Source organism: Podarcis liolepis (assembly GCF_965112155.1).
Source record: "Podarcis liolepis genome assembly, chromosome: 1".
NCBI classification, from domain to species: domain Eukaryota; kingdom Metazoa; phylum Chordata; class Lepidosauria; order Squamata; family Lacertidae; genus Podarcis; species Podarcis liolepis.
The window spans coordinates 102,489,042-102,512,473 of record NC_139554.1 but is presented as its reverse complement, the minus strand read 5'-3'; the positions used below and the strand labels follow the sequence as shown (position 1 = coordinate 102,512,473).

The following is a 23,432-nucleotide window of genomic DNA, read 5'->3' as shown; positions in this document are numbered from 1 at the left end:
AATCATTTCTGATACGGAAAGCAAACCACTGGGCTGAGAAGGTGCTCCGGAGGCTACCCAGTTACTCCACTCGGGTTGCGCCTCTTTTGCACCCCGCGCGCCTTAAACAAAACAGCACCGACCAACCCGCGCGGGCAAAGCCTCTCTTCCGACTCCGCCCACTCTCCGCATCGACGCGGAAGCACTCGACTAGGCAAGCCCTTTCGAGGATTGGACAAACTCTCTCTCTCTCTCTCTCTTCCCGTCAGCCGGCTGCTCCGTCATTAGAGACGTCGGCTCGATTGCTCCGGCTAAGCAGGAAAAAAAGGGGGGACGAGTCGCGCGTCGAGCGTCTCGTTTTCTCTCCCCGCCGACAGCTTTTCCCTCTTTCTCTCCCCCCCTCCCACCACCCTTTGGAAGCGACGGAGGCGAGGATCGATTGCTTTGGCCCGGGGGTTGCCATTTTACAGGAACAAACAGAACGTGAAAAGAAAAAGAGGTAACGAGCCCGGTCAGCGGCGTCTCCCTCCCTCCAGCTCACCCCCCCCGCCAAATGGAACTTCCCGACACCCCCCCCGCTTAAACTTTGGGCCAGAGGCGTCCTCAGGCCCCGCTCCCACCTTCGCCCCCCCCCCACACCGCCTCCCCTTCAGATAAGCGCTGTCCCTACGCACACGGCTCCTCAGTGCGGACTAGCCGCTTCAGTTCCCAGTCTCAAACCATCCCGTCGCCCTTGGACCCTACACGGGGGTTGGGGAGCAGGCGTAGGGCCGGATTTAGGTTTGATGGGGCCCTAAGCTACTGAAGGTAATGGGGCCCTTGATATGTCCAGCTATAATTTGTCAACAACAAATTGTCGCTGTTTTTTGTGTTGAATATATGCTATATGGTAATTTATGGACCTAATAGGTCCATACACAACACAAAAGACTTGCTGTATGTAGGTTTTATTTTACAGTGGTACCTCGGGTTGCATACGCCTCAGGTTACAGACGCTTCAGGTTACAGACTCCACTAACCCAGAAATTGTACCTTGGGTTAAGAACTTTGCTTCAGGATGAGAACAGAAATCGTGCTCCAGCGGCACGGTGGCAGTGGGAGGCCCCATAGCTAAAGGGTGCTTCAGGTTAAGAACAGTTTCAGGTTAAGAACAGACCTCTGGAACGAATAAAGTATGTAACCAGAGGTACCACTGTATTTGTTTTTTATCTTAAAAAAAGGTAAAGGGACCCCTGACCGTTAGGTCCAGTCGCGGATGACTCGGGGGTTGTGGCGCTCGTCTCGCTTTACTGGCCGAGGGAGCCTGCGTTTGTCCACAGACAGCTTCCGGGTCATGTGGCCAGCATGATTAAGCTGCTTCTGGCGAAACAGAGCAGCGCACGGAAATGCCGTTTACCTTCCTGCCGGAGCGGTACCTATTTATCTACTTGCACTTTGAGGTGCTTTCGAACTTCTAGGCTCACAGGAGCAGGGACTGAGCAACGGGAGCTCTTACGTTTTGGAAATGTACATCCAGGTTTTTTTTCCTTTAATTTTTTGGGGGGCCCCAAAGAGAGCGGGGCCCTAAGCTGTAGCTTGTTTAGCTTATACAGTACGTAAATCCAGCACTGATGCAGGTGGGATCCTCACTGGCCAGCAGTGAACAGCCGCCCAGTGGCAGGACCAGGGAGCCTCCCGTATTTGCGCAGCAGCTACTGCAAGTCCAAGGTCCCTTATTGCTTTTGTTGTTAGAAAGAGTTGCGTCTCTTCCAGTGTTTCTCCGATGAAAATAGGGATGTCCTTCTCCATAATAATAATAATAATAATAATAATAATTTTTATCATTATTATTCTGTGAACTGCCCTGAGACCTCCAGGTATAGGGCGGTATATAAATTCAACTAATAATTATAAAAAAATATTATTTATATACTCCGCCCTTCAGACTGGATTGCCCCAGTCACCCAGGGCGGCTTCCAACATACATAAAAACAAAATTATTATTATTTATTGAATTTATATACTGCTCTATACCCTGGGGTCTCAGGGCACTTCACAGAATAAAATCAAGCTATAAAACCACAAAATACCTAATAAAAATTAAAACAACAACCCAGTGACACCTCCCCTCCACAAAAAAACCCCAACACATTTTAAAAGGGCATAGGATGTAAATCGGATCAACCAAAGGCCTGGTTAACGTTAAACATTTAAAAAAACAAAAACCACCACTTCCCTATATAGGGTGCCTTCAGATGACTTCTAAATGTTGTATAGGTACTTATCTCTTTGGCTGGGGGGGTGTCACTTAACTCCATACCCTCCAACGTTTCTCTGATGAAAATAGGGACATCCTAAGGAAAAGCAGGACATTCCGGGATCAAGTCAGAAACCGGGACAGCTTCTGTAAATTCAGGACTGTCCCTGGAAAATAGGGTCACTTGGAGGGTCTGGGGTGATCATCATCTAAATAAAATAAAAAAGAAAGCCCCTAACGCATCACTTCGGCCCGAGGTGTGCACTGGCTAAGCATGAGGCAGAAAACAGCACCACATTTTGTGTGTGTATGTACTGTATAGGAGATTGGAAAGAAACCTGATTCTGGGGTGGTTAAAGGGAGTGAAGCCAGCAATGGTAATTTTACCTGGCAGTGAGGTGGGGAGAAAATGGGTTATTGGGCAAGGAGGTTTCTGGTTTCTTGTCTCTTCCCATTTGTCATCATGAAGCTGTCCTAGTCCTCTTCAAAATTGTTTTCATGGGCACCAGAATGGTCAGATCTCTTAACAACCTAAAAGAGTTTTTCAGGCATCTGCAGCTTGTGAATTGCCTGCAATGTGTGCCAGTGTTAAAAAGGAAGCGTGAAAGAGAAATAAGCTCCTATCTGTCAAGAGTTTCAAGGAAATTATTCAAAAGTAGTATGCGTTAGCATCTCAGAATCACAAGTTCCTTTTTGTGTTTCAACTTTAGTGTTGAAATTTTAAAAGAATTTAAAATTCACATGGACAGTGCTTTAACTAGTGCTCTGGAGGTGACAAAGACAGATCTCCAATTGAACAGGGTGTAAATTTTACAAACAGGTTTCTTTACTTTCTGAGCCTGCTTTTTTAAGGTTTGCATTAGCATTAAAAAAATTCTCTGCACAATGGAAAGGCTAGAGATTTAGATGTTTAACTGAATGTAAATTCCGAAACTGTAGTCATGCAACAATTTATAAGCTATTGACATACACTTTCCCCTCCTGCTGAAGCAAAATAATATCTGCATCCCTTTGTAGTTTTGTGGTAAAGTGGAAAAAAACATTGTTCTGGTTTGTTTTGCACAGGTTCTAACAGCTGGTTCAGGCAGTTCTCGGAAGTGTTTGGGCATGGATCCTTAACAAGTTGCAGCTCAGGCCCAACGTGTTGTATAACCAGCCACTCTGGTGTGTATGTCTCTGTTTTAGGAAGAATCTTTAGACAAAGATACCCATGCAAATGGCCACTGTAAGTAATATTGCTGTTTTCAGTGTTTGTTAAGAATGCCGTACAAATGTCTCTAAATGTGTTCCTGTTTCTATTCTTGTTCCTTAGCTTATGTGACATGACATATGAATAGTGCTTTATGAAGTTTCTTGATGTATAAACCTGTGAAGTCAAAAATGGAAGCACTTAGACTGGTGTATATATATTTTAGTATGATGTAAATCATGATGCACTACTGAACTGAACTAGATAGGTAAAAAAAAAAAGATGTGCAGCTTCCTAATATGGAATGCTTTAGGAAGTAATTTGCATCACTACTGAAATACCTAGAACACTGGATTATTCATTGGCGAACTGAATTTTCCAGTGTCCTATAAATACCTAAAACATTGGCTTTGGTACACACAAGAATTTGGAGGGTGTGGGCCTGTAAAGATGTGGGATTGGATCCTATGGGCTTCTTGTGTGCATGGAAGGTATTTTGACCAGTTTCTCCCTTCAGCCCAGCATCTGCTGCTGCTTTGGGAGGTGTCTGGGAAGGCAAATCCTGTTCCTCTTGAGGAACACTCCCCACAGTTCTTAGGCATCAGCCTATAAATTATAAAGGCCGTAATTGTAGAAACTAGTGCAACCCAATCCTTTGTGGGTGTACTCGGAAGTCAGTCCTACCGAGTTCAACAAGATTCATTCCCAAAGTGTATGTAGGCTTGTGGACTAAGAATTAAGTTGGTTACATCTGATTTATTTCTGTTAGATTTAACAACAAATTATTTATCACATATGAAACGCCTACAGTTTTCTACAGGTTGGTCAGGGATTAAAAGATTAGATTAGATTAGATTAGATTAGATTAGATTAGATAAATTTATTGTCATTGTCCGTATATACACAGTATACACAACAACGAAAATCAAACACCCACCCAAAGACCGGGTTCACATATACATTTGCACGTATCTCCGACACTCTCATCCTATTCAGACATAATCTATAAAACATAACATAATCCAGAATATAGCATGACCTATTAAAGGCATAACATAACCTAAAACCTATCTCATTCCTTCCTACTCCCTGCTTGCTAAACCTTGCAACTGGCCCTGAGATCATTATTTAGTGCAATCAGACCTCTTGGATAGAAACTATTCAGAAGGCGTGTGGTTCGTGTTTTCATTGTCCTATATCTTCTGCCCAAAGGCAATAGTTCAAAGAAGTTGTGAGCAGGGTGGGTGGGATCTCTCAGAATATTATGTGACTTCTTCAAGATGCGAGACGTGAAGATCTCATCCAGGGTTGGTAGTCGGAGCCCAATAACATTCTGGGCAATTTTAATTGTTCTCTGTAAAGCTTTTTTATCCGTTTCAGAGCTGCTCCCATACCACGATAATACACTATAGGTTAAGACACTCTCGATGGTACTATGATAATAGGACAGAAGTAGGTGCTGGGATAGATTCAGTCCCCTGAGCATTCTCAGGAAATACAACCTCCCCTGCACCTTCCTCACAACCATATTAATATTTGCAGTCCATGAGAGGTCCTCCGAGATATAAATGCCCAGGTATTTAAAACTACCAACCCTCTCCACTTCCTCGCCATTTATGTGCAATGGTAAAAATACACTTTTCTTTCTCCTAAAGTCAATTATGAGTTCTTTGGGTTTTTTGGTGTTAAGCATAAGATTATTTTCTTTACACCATTGAATTAACCCCTGTACTTCTTTCCTATAAGCAGTCTCATCGTTCTCACTGATGAGCCCCACCACTGTTGTATCATCCGCAAATTTGATGATTGTGTTGGACTTATACAGTGGGGTGCAATCAAATGTGTACAGGGAATAGAGAAAGGGACTTAGCACACATCCCTGAGGGGCTCCTGTGCTTAATACTAGAGTAGAAGAATAGTAAGGTCCCATTCTCACTGTCTGCGGCCTATCAGTCAGGAAATTCCTTACCCACAGACAGATCTTCTGATGTATACCCAAATTGGTCATTTTAAGAAATAACCTGTCTGGCAGACAGTTCATGCAGGCCTACAGTCTAAAATAAATGAAACAAAAAGGAAAAGGAACATATGCAGGAGTGTAGCCAGTGTGATCTTAAATCAGTTATACAGATTTCCTTATTGTACACTTCTGTTGGCTCAGATAGCTTACAGATATAATGAGAGAGGCAGAGCATATGCATTTTGAATACAGTGGTGCCTCGCAAGACGAAATTAATCCGTTCCACGAGTCTCTTTGTCTTGCGGTTTTTTCGTCTTGCGAAGCACGGCTATTAGCGGCTATTAGTGGCTTTAAGAAAAAGGAAACAAACTCGCAAGAACTCGCAAGACGTTTCGTCTTGCGAAGCAAGCCCATAGGGAAATTCGTCTTGCGGAACGACTCAAAAAACGGAAAACTCTTTCGTCTTGCGCGTTTTTCGTCTTGCGAGGCATTCGTCTTGCGAGGTACCACTGTAATAATAACAGCATTAATACATTTTTGAAAGCTCATATTCTGGGTTCAAAACTTAGGCTTTGATACAATAGCACATTTAAGCCTGAACATTTACAACTGTATGAAATGTTGCACCATTCAAATTTGAATTGGAATTACTATTTTTCATCATATAAACTGATATGCCTATAAAAACCATGAATGGACCTTCCTTAAGGGCTTCAGAGGTCCTTTTCTGTTTGTGGAAATAGGGTGAGATAGAATCTCTACCATGCACAAAACTGAAATGTTTTATTGGCTAAACATCTTTCCAAATATACTTCTTAAGGACACTTAAAATCCACCCCTCTGTGTTCTTTAGTGTGCTCCATAACACTAGAGAACAGAATGGTGTGCTTGTTGTTATTGTTGCTTGTTACCCAAAGGTGTTCAGGAAACTTCAGAAAACTTACAACACATTTAAAACAGAAACGTAAGTATACCAGAACGAAACAACTCCCATAACAGCCACATGAAGCTTTGGCAGTATACTAGTGATATGCAGTGTCCCTGCAGAAGAAATATCCTTTGAAACACATTGGGCCAATACAAATCATTATATCTGTGCATCCTTGAGATTGTTTTCTATTACTGCCTTCCTTCTTTTGATTTGGGTTGTCTAGTTATGATCCTTTTCTTACTTGCCCCTTTTTCTGTGCTGCCACTGGACCAACTGCTTTCAAAACATGGGATTCTTGACAGTGGCCACTAATGCAGTGCAAAGAGCTGCAAATGAGCCAAAATCCAAGAAAGGCTCAGTGTTGAAAAAAACATATACATAGTGTGATTTCAGACTGCATTACTTCATGTTGTGTCTACGCTACCATAGCTGCAACTATTGTCCTTATATTAGCATTGTGCAAGTTGCATCCAGTGCAAAGAAGAGGGTTGCTTTTTGCTAGGATGTGGGATTAGGTATTGTAGCAGTCTAGTATTGGGTCACTGGGGCCAGTGGGTCACAGAAACATACGTTGCTGTGGGCAGTACGCCATAGGTAACATAAAAGTGCTATATTTATTACATTATTTTAGGAAAGGATGCATGTATCATAAGAATTGTAAAACTTAGTGTAAAGATTGTGTACCTCCAAATAAAAAAATAACCATTTTTGAAGCTAACCTGTAAAAAACAACCTTTCAAATTTAGAAACCACTGAGTTTTCATTCCCTGTTTAGCACCTTACCTTTTAGATTCCTTTCTAAAGCATTCTGGATTTTGATGCAATATCTAGCCAGGCTTTTTATTTAAAAAACAAAACAAATGCCAACCCACATTGGCTGCAGATGCATTTCTAAATGGAATGGTGGAACTGTAAAAAAAAATAAAAATCCGCTGAGCTCTTAATAATCTTGCAATACTTTTCAAAAGGTTAGACCTGGGAGGCTAGGATTGCAAGACAAGCGTTTGAACACGGTGTCGGCCAAATTAATCAGTGGTGCAGTAGTTAATAATGTTGGCAATTGTTGTCGATAAGCTTCAGAATAAAACTACACCAAGATGGTATCGCACATCTGAGCCCTGTTGATTCAGGCTGTTTTCAGATTCAGGAAGAAAAATTGAAGCCATTTTCCCTGCGGTTCGTGTGTTGTAAGATTTCCCCCGGTTTTGTTGTCATGAGAGTTTTGAGCTTAGGCGTGAGCTCACTACAGTTGCATGGGTCTGGGATTGAATGCATACAGAATGGCCAAGCAGTATGGTCACCTTACCTTACCCTAAAGTGGCTTGCCAACTTTGCAGTGGGAAATGTGCCATTTCCTGATAAACCAGAGGAACTAACTTGTCTGCTCTGCTTAACTACCCTGGCCGGAAGAAAGAACCGACTCACATGTGTTTTTTCTTTTAATACGCTTTGCTTATCAGATGTTTGAACACATTCCATGTATGTATTGTGGCGCTTTTCTTTTTTCTTTTGCTAGATAAAAAGTGTCATTTACTTAATGCAGCATTTTATCCATGTGGCAAATGGTGTGCAAAAATTCCAGCATGCGGGATTTTTCATACTAAACTTTTAATTTTTTAGCCACACCCAAAGAAAGCGTAGTACATTGGTAATATAGAAGGTCGGGATGCAAGATTCAGCTAATAAGATTCCTCCACCCCTACGGAATGCGTCTCTGCATACTGACTTGTTGTTTTGATGTGCAATATATGCTACATTCAGTTCTCTTTGTGTCCCCTTTAGGTACTTTGTAACAGAGCTAGACTGGTGACGTACCTTCCGGGATTTTATTCTTTGGTTAGAAGGGTTGTAGCTCCCAAGGCCTTTTCCACAGCAGGTTCCTCTGGCTCAGACGAGCCTTCCGTTGCTGCTGCACCCCCAGACATATGTAAGGAACATTCCAAGAATTTGTTTCACCCGTGTTTACATCTAAAATTATCTGTATTGTCGGGGAAATCATACAGCTGTATCCATCTAATGCGTCTCATCAGCACAAGGCTTTTTGCTTGTCCAGTGGACTTTATCCCCTCCTCCTCCCCTGTGTGCACCCCACGCCCTCCCCACCTCTGCTCCAGAGCTCTAGAACAGGTTTTTTGGGGGGGGGGCTGTGGGGAGTTCTGTTGCACAAGTGGAAATCCTTGCCGCTCAGAGGGTGTGTTAGTTGGATACCACACACAATATGTCTTTCAAATCATCTGTATCTTATGGTTCCTCTGGTCATAACATACTTGGAATTAAGTATCATGAAGTTCAATGGAACTTAGTTTTCCCGTTTTCTGCTCAAACTTGAGTTACTAGCTTACTGAGCAGCATGCAAGAAACATTTGTGTTTTATAACACAGTGCAATTATATGTGTGTGTGTTTAAACGACTTAATTCTTAACTTTTGGCAGGTCCAAGAACTGTGTGGCCTGATGAGGCTATGGGACCCTTTGGTCCGCAAGACCAACGATTTCAGCTCCCGGGGAACATAGGCTTTGACTGTCACCTGAACGGTGCAGGGATTCAGAAGGCAACCCAAGCGCACAAAAAACTGCCTGACATATTAGTGGAGCCCCTGGCAAGCGAAAGGCATGAATTTGTGATGGCTCAGTACGTCAACGAGTTCCAGGTAAGAACTCAGGTGGAAAACATAGCTCCAAAGTAACTGGCCTGCCTAGCAAAAAAGCAGGTATGTGGTCTTTCCCTCCTGATTTTGAAATGAGCACCCACCCCTGTGTTACAGGTGGGCTATCATAGTATTTTTGGAGTGGTGCCCTGGAATAGAATTGTCTGGAATAGAATTGTACTTCAGCTGTGCAGAAGCTTGAGGATACTAGAACTGGGTGATATATGGCGCAAAACTGGCTTGAAATCCATATCGTGATATTGGCTTCATAATTTTTGACTTGGCACTATATTGCGAATCATGGTGTGTGCGCGTGTGCTATGCAAAAAAGCACAATGTGGGGGAAACCGTGAAGCCAGCCAATGCCTCTTCTGCATAGCTTCATCCTTATTTCAGACATTGTCATGTATCAGTATATCTCTCTGTGTTTAGCTGGTGATACAGTGTTGAAAACCAGGTATCGCCCAGCCTTAGAGGGTACAACTTTTTAAGAATAAGAGCTGGGGCAAATTTAAATATCAAATAACACTGCTGGCGTTACTGTTGTACGTAGCTCTGAACAATTACCTGTTGTTGTTTTTGTTTTCAGAACGGTAATCCTCCTCATAAACAAGAAGTTAGTAATGCCAAGGCCTACTTTGAAACCACTAAGGTAGAATGTGCAATACAAGCGTGTCCAGAGTTGTTGCGCAAAGGTATGGGTGCTGCTGCCCTCATCCTCCTTTTCAAAATTTTCATTATCTCAGTAGACTTTATACCTTGACCCTTTTTCCCCCTTCTTTTTTTTTTTTTTTTGCTGGAGCGTCACAGTTTTCTTTTCGGTTGCATAAATGAACCCTCTTTTTGTCATTATTCTAAAAAAAAGCAAGCAACAGTGCGCTTTTCCAGATGAGCAAAACCTTTAGCCTGGCAATCTGACAGTTGTCAGATTTACACTGTGTAGTAAATGTGTCTCCATTGTGTGTGCAAGCTGTTGAAGAACACAGTGGCAATTCCCCATACTTACAAATGGGGTTGATGGAGGGTAGCCGGTGACGGAGAGGTGGGGCTGTGCTTCTCATCTTCTTGACTGAGTCACTGCAGCATACCAGAATGGAAAGAGGGAAGGGTGAGATTGGCACGGTGCGATCTGGCACTCTTTCCTGGCACATTGACACCATGCTACATTGTCCCTCCCTCTTTCTGTCCTGGTTTGCTGCAGTGACTCAGCCAGGTGGAGCTCAGGCAAGCAGCTCGATTCCACCATGGCGCCACTGCTGGTGGAGCAAAAGAACTGTAACAATCACCTAAGGCTGCAGTCCTAATCCTGTTTACCTGAATTCAGTAGGACTTGTTCTCAGGTAGGCCTGGTTAAGATTGTGCAGTTAAGTTTCATTGACTTCTTCCTTCCTTCATAGATTTTGAGTCAATGTTTCCAGAAGGAACTTCCAATAACCTCACAGTCTTAACAGTAACACAGAAGACAATAAATGATATGACTGCATGGAGTGAAGAGGTGGAAAATGAGCGAGAAAATCTGATAGAAAATGTAAGTCTCATCAGCTTTGGGCAGTGAATTATGATACTGTTCTCATTGGAGGTGAGACCATGTGCGTTTGTGTGTTGTATTGGATTCAGTGCTTGATATCATGCTTTAGGAATGTGGAGTCTGCCCTAAGAGTGGGTGACCATTATAAGTTGTGACCCAATATTTTGTGACCCAGTGTTAATGAAGCTCTCTTAGAAAGAATTTAGATGTACACGACTAACGCTTGGTCCTTAACATTTAATGCCCATCTTGATTTTTCCTTTAAAAAATAAATTTAAAAATTGTCCAGTAGCACCTTAGAGACCAACTAAGTTTGTTCTGGGTATAAGCTTTTGTGTGCACACACACTTCAGATACACATATCTGAAGTGTATCTGTGTATCTGAAGAAGTGTGCATGCACACAGAATCTTATACCTACCCAGAACAAACTTAGTTGGTCTCTAAGGTACTACTGGACAATTTTTTAATTTTTTAATTTATTTCGACTGCGTCAGACCAACACGGCTACCTACCTGACTTTAAAAAATAGTAACTTTAAATATATTTTATGCATACGCACTATCTACATGCTGTAATGTTTTACATTCAGTTTACTAAGTTGAACCTTTTATACCACATCTGTTAATAATTGCAGTAAATAAATCAGACATTTTGTTTGCCCAAGTGATTATATGCAGAATTGCCACTAGGGGTCATCCTTTCTTAAATGTACGTTTTTTGCTTGGCTTTGGAATCAGTAGTTGAATCCCGACAAATGTCAGTGTTTTGCTGCTGCTGAATTTTCCCCCATATGTTATTTTCTGAAAATTTTCTGTACTTTAATAGTGCTTTTAAAATAACCTAAAAATGCCAGTTTCTTTTATTTCAACTTGATTTTTTGGCTAATATATCTGAGACCAGTTTCTAGTTAACACCAGCCACACTGCAGTTCCTTTAACTCCATTTGAGAAAGTTTCACAATGGCAAATAAGCATTTATATGGGTCCTAAAGGTTTTCAAGGGGTTAGGAAGGAGAGTGCAGTGTTCAGTCATCACCATGAAAGCTGCACACAGAATAAAGCTCTCATTTTAGCGTGTCAGTGTCTCTGTGTTAGTCATGGTCTGTTGGGCCTTGGCATTGTAATCTGGTCTAATTATATTTTAATTGTCCTCCTCCTTCCTTGTCCACCTTCCTGTCAATTCCAATATATTGAACACAAGGGTGCTGGGATGGTAGACGTAACCTTCTGGCCTAAAGGTTACTAACAGCAAATTCACAATAGAATGGACTGTTTGTTTGCATTGTAGACAATCTCAGGAGAACTTAACTTAACATGAGAGACTTGGAGTAAAGTGATGAGAGTTAGTGGCAGGCAAATGAAGGTGTTATTGTATTGAAGACTCAAGTTGTCTTAATTAACATCTGTTTGGTGAGTGGCTACTGTGAGATTGTAATTCACCAGGATCAAAAGAGTCCAGTGCATAAACATGTTTAGACTGTTTACTGGGGTTCCGTTGGCTTAATCTGAAATTGAAATGGACAGATACGTAGACCTTTGACTAATTGGAAAAATAGGTCCACACTGAATATAAATCTGTTCTGTTTTAAGATTATTCGGAATCTGAGTAAGCCCTTATGATAAAGGGTCCAGATATCTGGCTTACGTGCTTTGAGAAAGAAATGTGTGTATTTATCAATTTCAAATAAATGAGGGGATGCGGCTGTTCAACATTGTGTGCCTCAAGAGGTCCGGAGGGTGGCAACCTGAGAACAGGCCTTTTCTGTAGTGGCTCCCCATTTGTGCAATGCTCTCCCCGGGGAGGTTCGCCTGGCTTCTTCACTATATAGTTTTAGGTGTCAAAGTGTTGAACAAATGGAATGCAAACTAGCAAAATCAGTTTCAAGTGATGTTTCCCATACAGGGGCAGCCTACCAAACCACAGTTAGCTTTTCCATTGGATATGTTAAATGTAGTATCTTTTGCCGTAGTGCAAAGGATATACGAGTGCATTTGGTGAGAACCTCCACAATTCCTTTTGTTGAAGAGGCATGCTTCTCCTGAATTTTTAAATTAAGAAGTGTCACTTTCTTTGACAATAGAGTCTATTCTGGCAAAAATAAAAGAGCGTTCCATCTGTGTGCACAGTTTCATCCCACACTCTCGTGTAGCTCCTTTTTAGATTCTGTTTCTTTCTAAATTAGCACCATGTATTTAGAGGTTAGCAGGAGTTTTGAGCATCTGTGCTTTGTGTTTGGACGATAATTTTCTTGGCATAGGTTTTGGGCAGAGTTGCCATTGTGGATTAGAGAACTGCAAAAAGTGCTTTACTGATCAAGATACAGGAAGTTGAGACTAGGAAACAAACCTAAGGCAAAAGGAGCATGCATAAAAGTGGGCAATAGGTGAGGTATGGATTTGTTTAATTTTTTTGTATTTGCAGGTATGGCAACACTGCAACCAACCCGAGCAATCAGTTATATTTTCCTGCCTGTACAGAACTATTAATGCTTCACTGACCATCACAAAGAATTTCTTCTAGGTTCCATGTGACCATCGTATCTCAATATAGGTTATTAATTTTAATCCTCTTAGTCTCGGTTGACAGAGTTGAATAACAGTACTGTGTTCAATTTCACATTTGTTTGCTGGGGAAATGGAATATACATTAGCCTTAAAAGTGTGCTTAGCATCTTTTATTTCCTCTCTTCTTAGTTTATCAGTGGTGCCAAGGAAATTTGTTATGCTTTGTGTGCCGAAGGCTATTGGGCAGATTTCATTGATCCAACTTCAGGATTGGCAGTAAGTATTTCTACCAAAGCACAGCAAGAAGAGGGAGGCTGAGCACCGTGTGTCTCAGACAAGGGGGGAAAAGGAATATGACGACTCCCACTTGAGTTTCTGCTCGTTCCACTTGAAACCATTTTAAAGGCTATTTAAAATTGTTTCTGGAATGTCCGTGACAGTCTTTCTCAATTCTCGGCTATATCATAGAAACCGTTGTCATAGCTGGCACCTTAAGAGGCAGTTAAACAAAAGAACGCAAGACTGTTTTTATTTGTTTTAGTTATTACATCTATTTTCTCCTCCAAGGATCTCAAAGCAGTGCACATAGTTCTCCCCAGCCCTGAGTTTATTCTTACAACAATCTTAGGATAGGCTGAGAGAATTATAGGCTCATGGTCACCCAGTGAGCTTCACGGCTGAGTGAGAATATGAACCTGGGTCACACTAGTCCTAGTTTAGCACTGGAATCACTACACCACTCTGTCTCTCACCTCGTCCCCCCCTTTAACCTAGTGGTGTGTCATGGATTGTAGGTATTTGAGATGTTCCTTTGACAATTATTTCATGTACAGCCATATCAGTATTATTTCTAATTGTTAAAAAAAAATGTCCCACATCAGGGCCCTTAGAAATATCCTAGATCCAAATTATTTGGAAAGCTAGTCGGTATGGAATAGCAAAGCACCAAGACCTGTTATAGGGATGCGGGTGGCGCTGCGGTCTAAACCGCTGAGCCTTGGACATGCCGATTCAAAAGGTCAGCAGTTTGAATCCCCATGATGGGTTGAGCTCCCATTGCTCACTCCCAGCTCCTGCCAACCTAGCAGTTCGAAAGCAAGACAAAAAGTGCAAGTAAATAAATAGGTACCGCTCCGGTGGGAAGGTAAACAGTGTTTCCATGCGCTGCTCTGGTTTCGGTGTTCCGTTGTGCCAGAAGCATCTTAGTCATGCTGGCCACATGACCCAGAAAAACTGTCTGCAGATCGGACAAACACCAGCTCCCTGGCCTATAAAGCAAGATGAGCGCCGCAACCCCAGAGTCATTCGCAACTGGACTTAACTGTCAGGGGTCCCTTTACCTCTACCTTTAAGACTGTTATATTCTCCTACTAAATGTGTACATAGTTTTTTACCCAACTTTCATTGGTGAATCTTTACTGTCTTTGCATGGGCACTGCTAGAATCTGCTGTTGCAGTATATAGAATTGCAAGGGAATCCTGCTCACAGCTGTTCCTGTGTGGGCTTGAACCATCAACCTTCCGGTTAGCAGCTAGACACACTAAACCATTGCGCCACAGGGACCAGGCTATTGATTCATAAAATCCAAGGAATTAGAAGTGCACTTTCCTGGTAACTGTGTCAATTTGAGGGCTGGATCTGTGGGCTCCAGAATTTCTAGTTGCCATGGGATATAATAAACAGTATAGTTATCCCTCTATAGAAATGTCAATGCAAAACCAGCAGTTGTACATTTTCTGCCATGACATTTGAATGCATTTAAGCTTAGACTTAAAACTAGTTTGATCTATTATGTTGAAATATATTCAGAAATCTTACTATAAACGTACACCGTGTTTTGTTGTGCTTCCTTTGCAGTTTTTTGGCCCTTATACAAACAACACCCTTTTTGAAACTGATGAACGCTACCGCCATTTAGGATTTTATGTGGAGGACCTTGGCTGCTGTAAAGTTATTCGTCATAATCTCTGGGGAACACACGTGGTAGTCGGAAGTATTTTCACTAATGCTTCACCTGACAGCCCTATCATGAAGAAACTGAGTGGCAATTAACCGCATCTTCAGGCTTAAGAATTGGCCAATAAACACATTTGGGACATATCAAGCGATAAATTACACTGATTTCTAGAGAGTAAAAGATCTGTTATTTATTTTAGTCTTCATCGGATATGTAGTCTCTATACACGATTTATAAGGTAATCCAACATTTTACTTGAGAGATGTGTGTATATATAGCGTATGATATTCTAAAGTATTACTTTTCCAAACTTTCAATAAAGTGAAACATCCACAGTAATCTTACACTGGAACACAAATCCTCAGCACTTTTGTAACATTTCCCATTTTCATTCTGGTGAAGTCAGATTTAATTTACTTGCAATATATTTTATAAATGTCTGTTTGACATAGGTTGCAAATTGATTGGAAATAGAACAATGTTCATTTCACATCTTCATTTTTTATATTTTTGAAAAGAAACATTTTTGAGGTAGGGATAGTCCACTTGTTCGGTTAGATCCCATTAAAGGAAAATAATATCAGTCATTCTTTTATGCAAGAACCTGTATTGTCTTATTTCTGTTTTTCATGTTTTATTTGGAATATACTTCAAGCAGGAGATTTTGTGGCCTACTTCATGATTTTCAGAAAGCATAATGGCTTGTACCTCATGCAGCCTGGATATTCCTGTGAGGGAAGAGGTGATTTTTCCCAATTTCCCTGCCTTGTCTGAATCCGCCATGTTTTGAAAATTTGCTGCAGGAGGTTGGGGAACCTTCCAGAACAGCATGCAAAGTGCCCATTAGGGGATGCAGAGGGAAGGAGAAATCGTAGGGGGAAAGCCTCTGCTCACATCTCATCCTGTTTGTGGATCCTCCTGGATCTCACTCAGTTCCATGAACGGAAAGATCTCTTCCATTCATGGAATGCCCGGTCTGGATGCAACCCAATATTCCAAAATATATCCCAACTCAATTTTTACAAGTTGTGATTAGATTTGCTTGAAGCTAGTACACCTAAGTGTGCCTGACTTTCTAACAGGCCTCCTCTCTAAGCTAGCCACAACAATATGAATTAAAGAATGGTAGTCAAAGGAATTAAATCAGTGTAAATCAAAACTGTTTCTGCACTTTCTAGACCCTTTCTAGATCTCATTTCTGCCAAAAGATAAAGAAAAGAAATCAGTGTCATATTTTCATGGATCTGGTTTGAATGCAAGTATGGGTTGAATTCTTGTCTGTAGAATTTTGTTTCTGTGAATATTGGCTGAGACATTGCAGTAGGCTGTTTTATTTCCTTGAATATATGCAATACAAAAATGTGAATGAACTATAGGCCAAGCCATCAGATCCTGTTAAAACATCGCCTGGCATCATGAGTTTCTCTGGTTAGTATTCTTTCTCTGGATACCAGTGGCGTAGCGTGGGTTGTCAGCACCCAGGGCAAGGCAAGTAATTTGCGCCCCCTAACCCGTGGATTTGCGCCCCCTAACCCGTGGATTTGCGCCCCCTAACCCGTGGATTTGCGCCCCCTAACCCGTGGCTTTGCGCCCCCTAACCCGTGGATTTGCGCCCCCTAACCCTAACCCCCAGATGTTGCGCCCGGTACGGCCAGCCCCCCCTGCACCCCCCACGCTACGCCACTGCTGGATACCTACCGTTGTGCCAATGCTGTTAATTAAAGAAAGAAATTGTTTTCCAGGTGGCTTTCATCAAAATCCACTGTTACAGTGGTTCTATTGTAGGACAGTCCTTAGCTAACTACTTGCATGTGCAGAATGACTTCCACTTGCAAAATGACTTCTACTTGCCCAACCTGGCTTTCCTCCCATCTGCTCACCCACTAAATATTTTACTTCATTTGCCTCTTTCTATATTACTATACACGAGGGGGTTTACAAGCTGAAGAAACAACAAAACAGACAGCAAAGATCATGCATGTAATAACAATCTGATACAATACAAAGAAGTCCCTGTAACTTTAAAATAAACAACTTCCATCAGACAAAGCAATATTCAAGAATCCACCAGAATATAATAGTAAACAGTCAAATTAAATACCAGCAAATGATAATTAAACGGTTAACATTTACCATTATAATAAAGAATCACTAAACTATAATCAAGAAAAACAATGGCAAGTCACAATGCATAAAATGCCACAAACATACAAAACCAAGTAAAAGGATCAAATTGAGAAACAAGGGCACACAATTTATAATCTATCTATCTGTTCCTGAACTTCTCTTTTCACAGCTGCTTCTGCTGTTCTCAAAATCATGGTCTGGGAAAGAATTCTAGGGCTGGAGGGTGGGGCAAGACAGGTGGGAAAAGCCATTGCCTGATGAGCAGCAGGAAGTCTCCCCTGTGTTCTAGAAGTTCCCTCAACCCTCCAGAGCCAACTTGGAGAAGGCGTTAGGTGCATGCAGGGGAACAAGAGGAGAAGAAAGTCACACTGTGCAAGTGGAACCCCTTCTGCACGTTTGAGGTTAGTTGAATGCCGGCTGTAATTTTTGCTATTTCCCCCTCTGTTTACAGTGGCTAAAGGTGCTATATGTGGCCCTGTGCTCCCATTATGTAAAGTCTGGTTTGCACAAGTAGTAGAATGATATAGCAGAATGAGCTTTTTCTTATCAGCCTGGAATATTTCTTAATTTCATTTTTGTGTCAACAGTTTAGAAGGGGTGGTGTGCACACTGTGGGACATAATACGAAATAGCGCTGCCCTGCCTACAAAATCAAATTTTGCCAAAAGGATGATAGAGAGAGGTGCCCTGGGTTTTTCTGATTTGTAATGAATCTTAAGAATTTTTTATTTCACCTCTGGCTAGTTACATCACTGTGTAAGTTTCTTTTAAGTTTCCTAATCCACCTGGTCATACCACCTTTGGAAGGTAGGCTTCCAAAGGAAGGTTGTTTCAGTTTTACAGAGAAACACTCACCTCCATTCACACAACCTTGAGGAGAGGGATTGTTAGCGACTTACAGATTTATTTGACCCCTGGAAGAGAGTTAATAGAGGCAGCCCTGGATCCAGTTCAGCAGCTCACCCCTGAACATTTTAAATTGAAAGGTGGTGTTAAAATGTTTTCATGAATTGTACCACATTAAGAGTAAAGGTGAGGAAATTGCCACTTGAATGCTTTCCTGTGTAAAAACAAAACAACTTTGCAGCAAATAGAAAACAGTAGTGGGGTGGACTAAACCTTACTCCCTGATTTGCTTCTTACTTGCAAGTAATTTTATTTCGCGGCCGTGCATTAAGAAATTGTACCGGATGTTATTCATTCTTCTGGCACCTCATCCTGCTGCAGGTATAAGCCCAGGCCTCAGCTTTCTTAATGATCAGTCCAAACATCCCATTTTGATGGGTGGCTGTTGTGTGAAGAATGAGTTCAGTAAGAATAAAGGCAGCCTGGTCTCTTAAGCTGCCACCTTACTTTGTGGCGCCATATTGAGAAAAGCAGCAGGACATCACTAGCAGAAGCCACCCAATTGTGAAGCAACACTGGCATGAGAAGCAGCATAACCAGCTCAGTTGAGGGTCGATTCCTCTTTTCCCCAAAAAATCTGTGACACAAGGGATTTCCCAGAATTTTAAAGACTCAGGACCAATGGCAGCAGTAGCTGGAACATAACAAGTTGGTGCAAGAGGCAGCAGAGCCTATGCCACAGTGCGATTTGGGGCACAAGCAATTTGTTAAGGAGAAAATGCTCAAGTAAAATGTGCATGTTGTTAACTTGCATTTATTTCTCTGCTCGCCTCTTCAGAATGGATTTTTTTCAGGCTGGAGTATTGGACGTTTTAGCAACTGTGAATTTAGGCACAATTGAAAATATGTACACACATTTATTTATTTTTTGCACTGAAATAAATGCTCCAAGGAGCAATGTGTGAAAGTGCTCGTTATTAGTGCTGACACTTTATTTATAATTTATGCAGCAATGGTACTGGAAGAAAATATGCTAGAAATCTTCTATATGAGCACATTCTCCTTGTCTCTTAGAGGAAAACATTATGGCTTCAAGACTGTCCTAATATGAGCTACAGCTGAGCAGTGTGCTCTCTGTGTTAAGGTGATAAACACACACAGCTGCCAAGATCTTTGTGCTGAATGCAAGAGAAGTGACTGGAAATAAGTTAATTTCACTGTGGTTTTCCGAAAGGGGGTGGGGGAGAAAATGTGGAAAACCTCACAGGTGCAGAATTCATATTTCACAAATCTGCATCACAATGTATCTAAAAGAAAATACAAAATGAGATACAAACATCTTGTCTGAGAAAATTCTGCATGTGGTTTTGTACTTTATGTCTACTATGTTTTATGGGTTAGTTCCAAAGATCTCATTATTTGACACCATGTTTTAGGAATTCTAAATACTTTATTAACAAAATAGTTAAGCCAATTTTGGTCTCATTGGCTTATTATGAGTAAATGTGGTTAAACCTGTGTACTTCCTCTTCATTCAGTTGTAGGATCCTTCTGTGTTCTCTTTCCTAGAATAATTTTGCTGCTCAGCCAGGAAGTTCCATGATTCAAATCTCAGCGCAGCTGTGAAGTTCCTGGCAGGCCTTAGGCTTATCTCTAAACCTTGGGTCCTTTTCTGCTAATAATATAGTATTGGTGCAAAGTTTAATTAGATGGTGAACATGAAGAGTTGTAAGGTTTTAATTAGAGGCTGGAAATGAAGAGTAGTAGCTATTATTTATTAATTAGTACGCCACTTAATTGCCAAAATGGCTTCTAAGCCATTTACAAGTATAAAACTAATTGTATACAATTAAAATGCACATTAAAACATTCACAATTAAAACGACTGTTCTAAAAATATATAAATAATATGAAAAATAATATATAAATCTCCAGGGATAATGAAGATGGTGACGGTCGAAACTGGGGTATTCTGAAACTAGCTCAGGTTTGGGGTTCCAAGGCCCATCATGAACTAGTTCAAACCCCCTCTAAAAATTTAGGCCTAAAAGTGGATTAACCAAGCTTAACTATAGTTGTGAGGCAAATCGTGGAGGAAGAGCAGCTCTGAAATCATTTCTTCCTGCATTATCATGTTATAGAGTGATCTTAATGGGATAATAGAAATTTAAATGTTTAGTCTTAAGTGGATGTGGATCACCTTAGTGCACTTTCTTACTGGCATGGAAGAAATACATTTTTTAAAACTCTGTAAGTAATTGTTTTCCGTATTCACTCATCAGTGGGGAGGGGAACAGTTTGAAAATGGTTATTTGAAAGCACTGGAACCTTCGGGTATAGGGCAGTATAGAAAGAAAAAAAGAAAAAAATGGATTTAAAGTTTTTTAAAAGTATATCATCTACCCATATTCTTACGTGTAAAATCATTTTTTTAAAGCCACCTTTGCATATTATTGTTTTACATCGCATGCTGACGGTTGTCGGGTAGTTAGTGTTTTCCATCTGCATGGTTCAAGGGAGCATGAAAAAAGATCTATGCAGTTGGTATGGCCTCGTAAGTGTAAAGATGAAGGATTCTGTTGACTGTTCGCTATTGTTGTCACGAGGAAAGCAGCCCTCAAAACACCTAAAAGGTCAAAGATGCACATTCAAGGGGAGAGTCTCTAGTCTTTCCCTGCCATCTTCATTTCAGGCCTTTTGCCCTCTAGAAGTAATTGAGGAGAAATTGTAGTTAATAAACTTCGAGTGAGCAGACTGGTAATTTTAGACAGTGCTGAACAGCCGGCCCAAGACAGGTAAGTCCTCAAAAGCAGTCATTGTAGATTCTAATTACTCTGCAATTCTTCAGAGTCTTCTGCAGAGTCAGCCAAAACTAATTGCTGCAATTCGGAATCGTATAAGTAGTTGTTAAATGAACAGTATTAATTTTAAGCAATACCTTGATATTGTGTAAGAAAGCATGCTAGGTGTTCCTGGGGTCAGTCAAATAATAGCGTCATTAGGACCAACCAGTATTCCCATAACTGCCCTGTAATTCTCAACACAACTCCAAGGACGATTTTGAAGCAGAAAAAATAAGTATGATTTAAGTCTTAAAGTGGTAAGAGTGAAATACTTCCAGATTTCATTTGTATTGTTAAGATTGAAACTTTATCATACACTCATTTCTGCAGTTTATGCAGAGACATGATGGGCAAAAAAAGGAAGATTTCTTTAAAACTCAGAAATAAGCCGTGCATTGCTAAACACACAAAATCCTTTATAAGGTAGAAAGCTGTAGAACAGAAAAATTAAGTAGTCCTATTTTCAAAGTTGGAAATAGTTTCTAGTATGTTTCATGGAGGGCGGGGGACATCAAGAAATTATGCAGGTGGTGTTTATTCGGGGTTGATGCAATTAGATAACATGAAGTGAACCACTTCAACAATTAACTCAAGGACCTAGTTAATGCTAGGAAACAGATTCTTGCAGGTACCCAGTTGTTCATATGAAGAATTTGTCAGTATAATTCAGCCCAAAAGAAGTCACTCGTTACGTGGGCATTCTCAGTTGCCATAGTTCTGTATGAGCAACCCTGCATACAAATGGCATGCCTGGATTCCTCTGCAGTTCAGCTTCTCTAAAGAAAGTGCATTGCCTGGATAACTAGAGAACTAGATTGAAATCTCACCCCCTGGTGATAGAAGGTCTGAGTGTGGTTTTCATCTCTCTTGCTCGAACTCTGCTGTGGGGCTGTGCATGGTTAAAGGGGCCTCTTGGCATGTGTCAAAAGATAAACTCCATCTATAAAAGCCATTCTTAGCCCCATAGACTAGGCCATGTCGCCTATACTATATTCAGCATTCTCTGAGATTTCCAGTTCTAAAAATAAGAGGAGGCTCAAATGGCCAACTTGAAAAAGTACAAAGTATTCAACTTGGAACAGTTGCACTAGCTCAAAGATCAGTGCCAGCACAAGGCTGAGGAATCTTTTTGGCTTCATGGTCCAGCTTCTTATCAGGATCAGCTTTGTGGAATCAATAAGATTCCCGCTCCCTTCTTTCCTGCTCCAGAGGACTTCAGGGGGACCAGAACTGATCTAGGGGGGTACACAAGGGGAGGAGAGTGTGAGAATGCAAGCAGAAGTTCACCAACAGAATGTTCTCCTTAGTGCTACTTTGAGTATAGTTCTATCCTTGTCTTCCTTTTAAAAAGCTCATAGTAGCTTATATGGGTCACCCCTCAAGGCACCGACCAAATCTTCGTTTCACCATCGCTATAAATCTAGGTGCTCTTGAACAAATTGCTGTTTTATTTTGACCATGTAAACAGTGTAGGAACAAGCGGTTCTTTCAGTGCCTCATTCGTACCACTTTGTTATGAGGAATAATGTTCTAAAACTGACCCATCTAAAAACGAATGGATGTCTACTTTTAATATGTCAGACACATACTGCATTGGTATTCTCTGTGGCCGCTCTCTCTTCAGCGAGCTCTGCTTGTAAAGAGGCAACAAATAATCATGGTGTGTTGTTTTTCTACCTCGGCGAACAGCTAATACAGTTTTTGACTCGGGAGGAATCTGAGCGTTCTGCACACCTTGTTTCATATTTATTTCAAGTGCACTTAGCTGATCACTCATTCTTGTGTAACATTCAGCCAGAATACTTGTTGAACAACAGCTAATGAAAGTTGGTCATTAATATTATTAGGCTTTTGTTAGCTGTTCATTAAATGCTACACACAGGCCACACTAAGCACAGATTTATCACTGAAAAGAAATGGGGATGGGCAGCAAAAAATCAAAAACCTCAGCCTACTATAAATATGAGAAAAGCCTCCTGGTGGCAATACAGAATTAAAACACACCAATGTGCCCCTTTTAAAGTCCTAAACGGCCTTTGTCCAGTATACCTGAAGGAGCGTCTCCACTCCCATCATTCTGCCCTGATACTGAGGTCCAGCTCCGAGGGCCTTCTGGCAGTTCCCTCACTGCAAGAAGCCAAGTTACAGGGAACCAGGCAGAGGGCCTTCTCGGTAGTGGCACCCGCCCTGTGGAATGCCCTCCCACCAGATGTCAAAGAGAAAAACAACTACCAGACTTTTAGAAGACATCTGAAGGCAGCCCTGTTTAGGGAATGTTTGATGGACTATTGTATTTTAGTATTTTGTTGAAGGACGCCAAAAGATGGGCTCGGTATAAATAATAAATTATTATTATTATTATTTCCTTTTGTGATGGCAAATAATGCTATGGGTCTAACAAGAGCCATTTGTAGTGCTGGGGCAGTGTCCTCTTCTCTGCCTGAGGCAGCGAACTAGTTTAGAAATGGGATGTAGCATACACAGACCTGCCCTCCAACAGAGGGGAATAGATAGGAGACTTAGGAGGGACAGTCAGGGCACTGTCACTGCTGTCCTTCAATATCTGCTGACTGAGGCAGGTTATCTCACTTTCCCTAAAGGCAGGACCACCCCTGTGTGAAGCTTATCAAACAACCTAACTTGGTATTCAAAAATTAGTAGTCATCAGTGGTAAGGCGTTTT

The 23,432-nt window shown here is 41.3% G+C and overlaps 1 protein-coding gene and 1 long non-coding RNA gene across 3 annotated transcripts in view; both read left to right on the top strand.

Annotated features, from left to right (window-relative positions):
- Positions 1-23,432, top strand: part of LOC310703366 — an 84,396-nt gene that overhangs the window by 38,582 nt on the left and 22,382 nt on the right. The gene's annotated exons all lie outside the window — the stretch shown is intronic.
- MMADHC (metabolism of cobalamin associated D) lies at positions 310-15,278 on the top strand. Of its 2 annotated transcripts, none has more exons than XM_083494998.1 (8): positions 310-478; positions 3,281-3,440; positions 8,078-8,222; positions 8,728-8,945; positions 9,532-9,637; positions 10,340-10,470; positions 13,166-13,252; positions 14,835-15,278. In XM_083494998.1, the coding sequence occupies exons 2-8, from the start codon at positions 3,426-3,428 to the stop codon at positions 15,027-15,029; spliced, it is 897 nt and encodes a 298-aa protein (XP_083351124.1). In that variant the 5' UTR covers positions 310-478; positions 3,281-3,425; the 3' UTR covers positions 15,030-15,278. The 2 variants fall into 2 exon arrangements, with proteins under 2 accessions (XP_083351124.1, XP_083351125.1); XM_083494999.1 differs by having other exon boundaries at positions 465-786.